The sequence below is a fragment of the Trichechus manatus genome, unplaced genomic scaffold (assembly GCF_000243295.1).
Source record: "Trichechus manatus latirostris isolate Lorelei unplaced genomic scaffold, TriManLat1.0 scaffold00113, whole genome shotgun sequence".
In the NCBI taxonomy this organism is placed as follows: Eukaryota; Metazoa; Chordata; class Mammalia; order Sirenia; family Trichechidae; genus Trichechus; species Trichechus manatus.
Genome location: NW_004444049.1, coordinates 5057884 through 5069865, shown reverse-complemented (window position 1 = coordinate 5069865; position 11982 = coordinate 5057884). Strand labels below are relative to the sequence as shown.

At 41.1% G+C, this 11982-nt stretch overlaps 1 protein-coding gene across 1 annotated transcript in view; it reads left to right on the top strand.

The window, feature by feature from the left end:
* PACS1 (phosphofurin acidic cluster sorting protein 1) overlaps positions 1-11982 on the top strand; it is a 144749-nt gene that overhangs the window by 67910 nt on the left and 64857 nt on the right. The window contains exon 2 of the mRNA XM_023738193.1: positions 5058-5145. Coding sequence (XP_023593961.1) covers positions 5058-5145 — 88 coding nt within the window. The remainder of the gene's footprint in view (positions 1-5057; positions 5146-11982) is intronic.

Sequence of the window (11982 nt, the reverse complement as noted above, 5' to 3'; positions counted from 1 at the left end):
GAGGTGCAATCCATACTGAAGGCTGTAGTCTTTGATCTTCATCAGTAAGTGCTTCAAGTCCTCTTCACTTTCAGCAAGCAAGGTTGTGTCATCTGTATATCGCAGGTTGTTAATGAGTCTTCCTTCAATCCTGATGCCACATTCTTCTTCATATGCCGCGTCCAGCTTCTTGGATTATTGACTCAGCATACAGACTAAGTATGGTGAAAGTATATAACCCTGATGTACAGCTTTCTTGACTTTAAACCACACAGTATTCCCTTGTTCTGTTCGAACAACTGACTCTTGGTCTATGTACAGGTTCCTTGTGAGCACAGTTAAGTGTTCTGGAATTCCCATTCTTCGCAACAGTACCCATAATTTGTTATGATCCACACAGTCGAATGCCTTTGCATAATCAGTAAAACAGGGGTAAACATCTTTCTGGTATTCTCTGCTTTCAGCCAGGATCCACCTGATATCAGCAATGATATCCCTGGTTCCACATCCTCTTCTGAATCCGGCTTGAATTTCTGGTAGTTCCCTGTTGATGTACTGCTGTAGCTCCTTTTGAATGATCTTCAGCAAAATTTTACTTGGGTGTGATATTAATGATACTGTTCGATAATTTCTGCATTCTGTTGGATCACCTTTCTTTGGAAAGGGCACAAATATAGATCTCTTCCAGTTGGTTGGCCAGGTAGCTGTCTTCCAAAGTCCTTGGCGTAGGTAAGTGAGCACCTCCAGCACTGCATCCGTTTGTTGAAACATCTCAATTGGTATTCTCCAGTTCCTGGAGGCTTGTTTTTCGCCAGTGCCTTCAGTGCAGGTTGGACTTCTTCCTTCAATACCATCAGTTCTTGATCATATGCTACCTCCTGAAATGGTTGAACATTGACCAATTCTTTGGTGTAGTGACACTGTGTATTCCTTCTATCTTATTTTGTTGCTTCCTGGGTCATGTAATATTTTCACCGTGGAATCCTTCAATATCGCAGCCAGAGGCTTGAATTTTTCCTTCAGTTCTTTCAACTTGAGAAATGCCGAGCATGTTCTTCCCTTTTGGTTTTCTAACTCCAGGTCTTTGCACGTTTCGTTATAGTACTTTACTTGGTTTTCTCAAGCTACTCTTTGAAATCTTCTGTTCACCTCTTTTACTTCATCATTTCTTCCTTTCGCTTTAGCTGCTCGATGTTCAAGAGCATCATTCAGAGTCTCTTCTGACATCCATTTTGGCCTTTTCTTTCTTTCCTGTCTTTTTAATGACCTCTTTCTTTCTTCATGTATGATGTCCTTGATGTCATTCTACAACTCGTCTGGTATTCAGTCATTAGTGTTCAATGCGTCAAATCTATTCTCGCAATGGTCTCTAATTCAGATGGGATATAGGCGAGGTCATACTTTGGCTCTCATGGAGTTGTCCCCAAGTCCCCTTGAGTCATACTATTAAAAACAAACCAAAAACCTGTTGAACTGATTGCTGAATGTATTGAAATCACTGTGGTGTGTTTAGTTTCTAAGCAAACACTGAACATATCCAGCCTTTCTATTGCCTTGTTTACCTAATTTAGGTGCTATGGTATAAAGATTTGTGTATTCAGTCAACAAATGTTTGTTGATCTGTGATGTGTTTGTCCTTCCTAACACAATTCCATCATATATTCCTACAATATATTTTTTGTAAGAAGATGGTCCAGAACATTATGGGGCATAAAAGAGCTAATGACAAGGAGTGTAATACAAATAATTGTTTGTCTTCCTCACTAGACTGTGTAAACTTCATGGGCTTAGGACCATATCCTTCTATTTGTCCTCCAACAATAATACATACAACTGCCACAGAGTAGTTGCTAACTATTAAATATGTGTTGGGTATGTGAATGAGTAAAGAGTCACAAGCGGAGAAGTACATGTGCCCCTGATTTACTCCGTTGAGACCTGGATCTTCCAGTGAGTTTATTCCAGGACTTCGAACTCGTTCATTCTGGTTCAACCCCCTGCTGAGAACTTGCCTTTCCACCCCAGATTTTAAGAAGAATCTGCATTTTAACTACTATGTGCCAGTTGCTTGATATTCATTTCATTATCTCATTTAAATCTCACAGTACTTCTAGAGGTGGGTATTTTACTGATAAAAGTGCTGGGAAGGGTTAAGAAACTTGCCCAGTCACATAGAAAGTAGTGGAGCCAAGATGCAAACTTTGGCCTATCTTAGTCCAGAATCCAATTTAAATTGGTACAAATCACTTTAGAAAATTAAAGGAATTTTATTTAACTACAGATTAATATTTTCAATATATATCCTCATATAACAGGAATATGGCAAGGAAATAAGATATATTTCTCCTTAAGCACACATTCACACTCAATTGATTGAAAAGTCCCAAGTAAACATAATAATTACCTGGGGGTCTTGTTAAACTGTAGATTCTGATTCAGTATATCTGGAGTGGAAATGTAAATTCTCAGCAAAGGATTGAACCAGACCAAACCCAGTTAAAAGCCCTGGTTTATTCAGCACCAGCAGTTCAGTCTGAAGATGGAAAATGTTTGCTTTGGAAACAAAAACCTAACCCATCAGAAGCATTCATAATTAGCAGCCTCAGATGAGGAAGAAGATTGAGCATATCCAGTCTTTTCCATTCGTTCATTCTTTCATGTTCCCTCTCCTTTCGAGCAAGACTTGAACATCCAAGTGAAACAGTCCAGTTAGCTACATTTCTTAATAGCCAACTATGTGAAATATTATAATCCCTGGGGTGTCGCAAAACCAAGGTTCCTTTGGGGCCAGCATGTCTCTGCTCTGAAGGGAAAGAAGGAACGAGGTCATCATTGATGGGGGAGATTTTGGAGGAGGGAGTATAAACACAGGTGATTCCAGTTTAGCAAACTTGAGGAGCATGTTCTAGGAGCACACAGGTGAGGGAGTTCAAGTCAGTAGTTGAGGAGGCAGCAATGTAATCAGAGCGCAGGTTCTGAAATGAGGAGTTGATTAGTTTATTATTGCTGCTGTAACAAATCACTACAAACAGTGGATTAAAACAACACACATTTATTATTTTACAGTTCTGAAAGTCAGAAGTCTGAAAAAGGTCTCACTGGTCTAAAATCAAGGTGTTGGCAGGATTGTGTTTTTTCTGGAGGGTCAAGGGGAGAATCAGTTTCCATGCCTTTTCCAGCTTCTGGAGGCCACCTGTATTCCTTGGCTGATGGCCCCTTCCCCTGTCTTCCAAGCCAGTAATCACATTACTTCAACCTCTGCTTCTATTTATCACATCTCCTTCTATGACTCTGACCCCCCTGTCTCCCTATATCAATCAGGGTAGTCCAGAGAAAAAGAACCAATAGGCGATAGATGAATCGATGGAGATATATATATATATATATATATATGTATATATATGGAGCCCGGGTGGCACAGTGGTTAAGAACTTGGCTGCTTACCAAAAGCTCGACAGTTTGTATCCACTAGCCACTCCTTGGAAACCGTATGGGGCAGTTCTACTCTGTCCTGTAGGGTCACTATGAGTTGGAATCGACTCGATGGCAATGGGTTTTTATACTTTATATACTTAAATATTTATATAATATATATGTGGATAGATGGATTGTTGTTGGTAGGTGCTATTGAGTCGATTCCAACTCATAGAGACCCCATGTGGCGTAGTAGAACTGCCCCATAGGGTTTTCTAGGCTGTAATTTTTACAGAAGCAGATCTCCAGGTCTTTCTTCTATGGAGTAGCTGGGTGAGTTAGAACTGCCTACCTTTCGGTTAGCAGCCAAATGCTTAACTATGGTGCCACCAGGTAGATATACTTTAAGAAATTAGCTTATGCAGTTGTTGGGGCTGATAAGTTCAAAATCTGTAGTATAGGCCAGCAGGGTGGAAACCAAGTCAGAAGTTGATGCTGCAGTCTTGAGCCAAAATTTCCTCTTCTCTGGGAAACCTTAATTCTTGCTCTTGAGGCGTTCAACTGTGTTAGGGGGGAACCAACACAGACCCTGGGAGGTGTTCAGGAAGTGCTCCTGGCAAAAACGTGCAACCCAAGACCTGAAGGCTGAGCAGGCAGTAGATCATTGAGGATAGGAATGTCACTAGCAGAAGAAACAACAGCATAGGAAGGCCCAGAGGTGAGAGAGCCTGGCACCTCCAAGGACCTAAAGAAATCCAGTACGGCTGGAGTTTACTGTGTAAGGAAGGAGTGGGAGACAGAAAACGGAAGTGGTAAGCAGGGGCAGGAGAGCTATGGCCCTGAGGAGAAAATAAACATAAATCTCTTTAGAGCCTGATTCTCAGGCCTTGCTGATCCTGGTCAGCGACTCTGCTCATATGTCTCACCACTCTCTGGAACCTCTCCAAGGAGAAGAATGTTTTGAAGACTTTAATCACTTAAACCCGAAGCAGAAAGGCAGCATCCAAAGTTTCCCTCCCAACTCCTACCAGAAGTCCAGAGTAAGCCTGCCTTGGTAAGACCAAGATCAAGACAGATTAGAGTTGCTAAGACTCCAGAGCTAGGGACAATCTTTTTACTTATAGTTAAGAGCAATTTCCTAATTGTGGCTCTGAAGATTCTATTGCATACTTGGGGCAAAACTCAGCCAAAATTGAATTTGTGGCCATTTAAATCATTTCCTGTTTTGTAGTCTCTGTTTTGTTTCTGTGAATGACCTCTGTGCTGCTAAAGATTTACGTCTGTAAACATTTCAGATGTGATTGGCTGTAAGATAGGAGATAAATGAGGTCAGCAAAACAAACATCTGTGCCCTCCCTTGTTCTGCAACTCCTGTCTCCCGTCAGAAATTGCTCCCACATGTTAGAAGTGGAGAAGCATATTAGTTTTGACTTGAGATAAACAGGCATCCACAGACGTTCATGGAATAATGTACCTTCTTGACACTTATCAAGTACAAAAGTTAAATAAGAGGGATGTTCTTTTACAGAAGGAGGACACAGTTTGGACTGAGAATGGCTTTCTAACATTCTTATTTCAGGTAAAGCAGGGTTTTCCCTCCAAATTATCGCTTTTCTCTTAAGTTTCTTATACCTGACGAATATTCTTTCTCTTAACTTTTCTAGGCTGTTCAGCTTGACCCTGAAGAAGCTCGTCATGCTCAAAGAAATGGACAAAGATCTTAACTCGGTGGTCATCGCTGTGAAGCTGCAGGTGAGTTGAGCAGGGGGGAAGCTGGATGACTTCCTCTCTCCGGGCTCAGAAACACTGATGGGGCCCAGCTCTCTTCCTCCACTCGGCAAAGCAAGTGCAGTAGTGGGCAGACAGATGACGTCGTGAGACCGCTGTGTCCCAGTTCTGCACTCAGTTTCGTGAAACCTCAGTTTCTTTGCCTGAAGAATAGAAATAGTTCTTCCTGCCCGGCCTATCTAACAGGATTGGTGTGCGGATCAAGTGATACAGATGCTAAAGTGCTTTGTAAACTGCAGAGAGATTACTCAGGTGGCTGGTGTCAGTTTCTGTCTTATTCTCAGGATTTCTGTGTCCAGGTGGATTCATGGGTTGGGGAATGAGTCGATAAATCAAAATCCCACCTTCTCCCTGCCACCAACTCTGAGGAAATAACAAATCTCCACTTCCCACTTCTCTGTTCAGTTCTCACACCAGCTACCCACTTAGCACTTCTTCCTTCTGGAGCAAGGTCAGAGCTTACAAGTTAGAAGGACACTGTCCTTCAGACTGCAAAGTCGACCCAAGACTTCAGGTGCCAGCTGCAAGCTTGGGCGTCCCTGGTGCTCCCCTCACTTGTGACTGGCTGGCTACAAGTTCAAGATTTTCCCAGTATCCCTTCAGGATGCCAGCTACGAGCTCAGGGGTCCCTTTGGGCCCGCTCACGTTTGATCTGCTGGCTATAAATTCAGGGTTCCCTCTACCCCCTCAGGATACCAGCTGTAAGCCCAAGGGTTCCCATCTCCCCTCACTTCTGACCTGCTGGCTGCAAATTCGGGGTTCCCTCTACCCCCTCAGAATATCAGCCATAAGCTCAGGGTTTCCTAGATTCCCTCACTTCTGACCTTCTAGCTACACATTTGGGGTTCCCTCTACCCCCTCAAGATACCAGCCATAAGCCCAGGGATTCCCAGCCCCCCACACTTCTGACCTCACTGCTGGCTCCCACTACTCACTTTGGTTCAATAACTCGCTGGAACGACTCACGGTTTTATTATAGCAAAAAGGATAGGAATGAAGAGACACAGAGGGCGAGGTCTGGAGCTTCTGTGACTCAAAAAGGGACACACTACTCCCCCATGTGCATCAATGTCTTCCACCAACCAGGAAGCCCGTGGAGATAGTGTAGAGAGCCATTACATAATGGAAACGCCAGCTCCTCTCCCCTGAGGCCAGTCAGAATCACAAGGTGATCATGAGGTGGGGCTCTCCAGCCTGGCCACCATGAGGCTTTCATCATGAGGTAGGTCCCCCTGGCCTGGTCAGACCCCCACCCCAGAGTTGCCTCTCGGCACACCCTGTCCAATCTGCAGTTCTTATTGAGGACACTTAAACCATTAGGGAAATTCCAAGGCTTTAGAGATTCTTTGGGTAAGGTTAAATTCCAAACCCCGCAGGGAAACACTTCAGAGGTTTTTATAGATTGAACAAAACTTAGATTATTACTTCAGACTCGGCAATTTAAAATTTGCTGGGATATTTTATCTTCTGGGCAACCCCCACATTTAACTCCTTACAATTAACTCAGTATCTTCAAGGGGAAGATACTTCAATACTCTAAGCATTTCTGGATTTCCGGAAAAGAGAAGAGAGAGCCTGAACTACAGAAAGGTTCAGGAGTTTACATGCTTACCGCTAATTACCAAGCAGCACAAAACTGGGACGAGAAACTAAAGAGTGGGTAATTGTTTCTTCATTAAACTCTGTGATTAGACCTTCTTTAACTGATAAATCCTTTCTAATGGTGACTCCCTGGAGCTTAGTGAGATTCTGCAGTGCCTCTGGAGTAACTAAATAATGACTGAATTCTTCAGCTTAAAATGGTGTATTTATTGACATCTCATTCACTGAAAAATAGTGAGCCCTATGGTAACTCCCTATTAACCAGCATATTTGACTAGCTAGATCGCCTGTTCTGCAGCAGTTTATGGTCCTAATACTGTAGCCTCATGAAAATCCACAGCTGTATCATCGCAGTATGTGAAATCGTACACACTGTGGCCTTCAGGTCTTTTTCTAGGATAAATACATTATCTTCATTTAGTCCTCAAAACTTAAAACATTTTAATTACTCCTTATGAATTCCTATGTGTCCCTGTTTGTGTTCTAATTTCCTGTTCGTCTTTGTGCATAATTCCTCCCAAATCTGTGAACCATTCCCAGACACAACAGTTGCAAAACAAGCGTGGGACGATGTGAAAGGGGAAACTTTCAGTACCTTTTCCACCTTTCCTGATTTTGCAGCCCAATTCTAGGTCATAGGCAGTTGCCGTTTTCAGGAATCATTTCCTTTGCTAAAAGCTGTTGCTTTCCAATGCAGATACTGTTGGTATGGTTTTGAAAGTTCCCTGCTACTTTTGCCATTCTCCCAGATAAATGCCTTTGCCAAAAGAAATAATTTTTTTCATTTCTTGATTAAATGTTTAGCATTCTGTATAATTTAAAGTCATACCAAAAACTACAAATAACCTGGATTTTTTATGGCTTTGCTTGCAAGTAGCTGAAAATAATTACAGATGTTATCACATTCATTTATCCATTCATTCAGTCATTCAGTAAATATTTATTGAGTACCTACTATGTGCCAGGCATTGTTCTAGGCACAGGGGAGTCAGCAGTGAACAAACAATGAACAAATAAATCTGTGCCTTTAAGAAGCTTCACATTCTAGTAGAGCAGCAGTTCTCAAAATGCCATTTGCACACCCTGGGGTCCCTAAGACTGTTTCAGGGGGGACATGAGGTCAAAATTATTTTCCTAATAATACTGTGGTGGTATTTGCCTTTTCCGCTGTGTTGACATTTGCACTGAAGTTAAAAGAGCAATGGAGTTGCTGGCGCCTTAACCCAACCAAGGCATAGGCCCCAGAATGGACAGTCATTGCAGTGTTTACCACCAGACGCTCAAAATCAGGGGGGAAAGCCAGTTTTGCTTAAGAATGTCCTTGAAGAAGGGAAAAGAAGGGAAAACTGTTAATTTTATTATATCTCAACCTGAGTACATATCTTTTTAATATTCTATGTGATGAAATGGGAAGTATACATAAAGCACTTCTGCTCCATAGTGAAGTGCAAAGTTTGTCTTGAGGAAAAGTACTTGTATGATTGAGTTGTTAACTAAAAACCAGGTGCTGTTGTGTTGATTCGAACTCATGGCAACCCCTTGTGTATTAGAGTAGAATTGTGCTCCATGCGGTTTTCAATGGCTGATTTTTCCAGCAGTAGATCACCAGGCCATTCTTCCAAGGTGCCCCTGGGTAGACTTCAACCACCAACCTTTCGGTTAGCAGCCGAGTATGTTAACCATTTGCACTGTCTTTTCCAAGATGCACCATTTTTACTTGAAAGAAGGACTTATAGACAAACTGGATATACAGACTTGGGTATCTGGGAGCTGTTTTTTTGAAAATGAACAAAGTGAGCCTGTCACTACAAGAAAAACAATTGGTTGAGTAAGGATATTGTTGATGTGTTGTGAGATTGTTAACTATTGTCATAGGGCAACATTTGTAATAACTGTTAAATGAGAAACTATTTTGTTCTGTAAGCCTTCATCTTAAGTGAGAGTAACGGCACAATTGGAAGAGTGTAGTCAATGTCACTGAACTGTGCATGTAGAAATTTTTGAAATGGTGTATCTTTGGCTATGTGTATTTTCACCAAAAAAAAAAGAGGTTGAGAAGTGAGAGGGTTGATATGTATAAAACAACATGTGTACTTCTGTTTCATGAGAAATTGTTTGTTCTGTAAGACTTCACCTGAAGTACAATTAAAAAAAAAAAATTAAAAAAAAAAAACAATTGGTAGTTTTTGCTGCACATGATCAATAAAATTTGAGCTTTCAAGCAGAAATCAGAATTTTGGAACACTTGGATCTGTCACTGTAAGCTTAACAGCCTCCCAATTCCTAAAATCTTTTTTGGTGATATCAGTGATGGTATTAACAACTGTGATTTTTCAGATGTTATATAATGAAATGTGTCAGCATTTGGCACATCTGCGTAACTCAGTGAACCACTTTTGTCCCATGTCCATTGGGTGAGGCTGTACAATCGTGTGGGCAAAAGATCCACTCAAAGAATAAGATAGACTAACAGATTGGATTTAATTTTATATTTTGAATTAATTTAGATTTACAGAAAAGATGCAAAAATAGTACAAAGAGTTCCTGTATACCCTTCACCCTGCTACTCCCAGTATTAGCATCCTACTTAATCATGGTACATTTATCAAAACTCAGAAATTGTTATTGGTATGTTACTATAATATTAACAAACTACAGACTTTATTCAGATATACCAGTTTTTCCACTGATATCCTTTTTCTGTTCATTGATTGCATTTTGATGTAAAACAGAGTACAAAAACCTCAACTTGGTAACTAACCTTTAAGAAACTACCACTGGTCAAGTTTTGGTATAGTGTCAAAGAAGAATATTACACAACTACTGAAATGGTTGTTAAAATACTCCTCCTTTTTCCAACCACATATCTGTGTAAGTCTGGATTTTTTTCATATACTTTAACCAAAACAATCTGTTGCAACAGATTACATGCAGAAGCAGGTATGAGAATCCAGCTGTCTTCTGGTAAGCCAGACATTAAGGAGAATTACAGAAATGTAAAACTATGCCATCTCCCTCATACACTGCTGTTGGGAATATAAAATGGTGCAACTACTTTAGAAAACAGTCTGGCAGTGTCTCAAAAAAATTTTTTTATACTTTCTTAATTTTTTCCCATAGAAAAATTTATACATACATTGTTATATGACTCTAATTGCTCTCCCCATTCTGTGACAGCACACTCCTCCTTTCCACCCCTGATTCCCCATGTCCATTCAACCAACTCCTAACCCTCTCTGCCTTCCCATCTCACCTCCAGACAGGAGCTGCCCATTTAGTCTCTTGTATCTACTTGAGCTAAGAGGCACACTCCTCACAAGTATCATTTTATGTCCCACAGTCCAGTCCAATTCCTGTCTGAAGAGTTGGCCTCAGAAATTGTTTTAGTTCTGGGCTGATAGAGAATCCAGGGGCCATGCTTTCCGGGGTTCCTCCAGTCTCAGACCATTAAGTCTGGTCTTCTTACTAGAATTCAAGTTCTGCACTCCACCTTTCTCCTACTGCATCAGGGACTCTCTGTTGTGTTCCCTGTCAGGGCAGTCATTGGTGGTAGCCGGGCACCATCTAGTTCTTCTGGTCTCAGGCTGATGAAGTCTCTGGTTTATGTGGCCCTTTCTGTCCCTTGGGCTACTACTTTCCTTGTGTCTTTGGTGTTTTTCATTCTCCTTTACTCCAGGTGGTTGGGTCCAATTGATGCATCGTAGATGACCACTCACTAGCTTTTAAGACCCCAGACGCCACTCACCAAAGTAGGATGCAGAACATTTTCTTAATAAACTTTGTTATGCCAGTTGACCTAGACGTCCCGTGAAAGCATGGTCCCCAGACTCCCACCCCTGCTACTCTGTCTGTCAGAGTGTTTGATTGTATTCAGGAAACATCTTAGCTTTGGTTTAGTCCAGTTGTGCTGACTTCCCCTGTAGTGTGTGCTGTCCTTCCCTTCACGTAAGATAATTCTTACCTACTATCTAGTTAGTAAATAACCCTCACCCTCCCTCCCAACCCTCATAACCATCAAAGAATGTTTTCTTCTGTGTTTAACCCTTTTCTTAATTCTTGTAATAGTGGTCTTATACAATGTTTGTCCTTCTGTGACGGACTAAATTAACTCAGCATAATAACCTCCAGCTTCCTCCATGTTATGTTTCATGGCTTCATCATTGTTCTTTATCATTGCGTAGTATTCCATTGTGTGGGTGTACCATGATTTGTTTATCCATTCGTCCGTTGATGGGCGCCTAGGTTGTTTCCATCTTTTTGCTATTGTGAACAGTCCTGCAGTGAACATGGACGAGCATATATCTATTCATGTGATGGCTCTTATTTCTCTAGGACATATTCCAAGGAGCGGGATAGCTGGATCGTACGGTACTTCTGTTTCTAGCTTTTTAAGGAAGTGCCGAATCAATTTCCAAAGTGGTTGTCGCATTTTACATTCCCACCAACAGTGTATAAGTGTTCCAGTCTCTCCACAACCTCTCCAACATTTATTATTTTGGGTTTTTTGGATTAATGCTAGCCTTGTTGGGGTGAGATGATATCTCATTGTAGTTTTCATCAGCATTTCTCTAATGGCTAATGATCGTGAGCATTTCTTCACGTGTCTGTTAGCCACCTGAATATCTTCTTTGGTGAAGTGCCTGTTCATATCCATTGCCTGTTTTTTAATTGGGTTATTTGTCTTTTTGTTGTTGAGGTTTTGCAGTATCTTGTAGATTTTAGAGATTAGACACTGATTGGATTTGTCTTAGCCAAAATTTTTTTCCCAGTCTGCAGATCGTCTTTTTACTCTTTTGGTGAAGTCTTTTGATGAGCATAAGTGTTTGATTTTTAGGAACTCCCATTTGTCTAGTCTCTCTTCTGGCACTTGTGCATTGTTATTTATGGTTTGTATTTTGTTTATGCCATGTATTAGGGCTCCTAGCATTGTCCTTATTTTTTCTTCCATGATCTTTATTGTTTTTTATTTTATATTTAAATCTTTGACCCATTTTGAGTTCGTTTTTGTACATGGTGTGAGGTATGGGTCTTGTTTCAGTTTTTTGCAGATGGATATCCAGTTCTGCCAGCACCATTTGTTAAAGAGACAGTCTTTTCCCCAATTAACTTTGGGCCTTTGTCAAATATCAGCTGCTCATAGGTGGACGAATTTATGTCTAGATTCTCAATTCTGTTCCATTGGTCTATGTATCTGTTGTT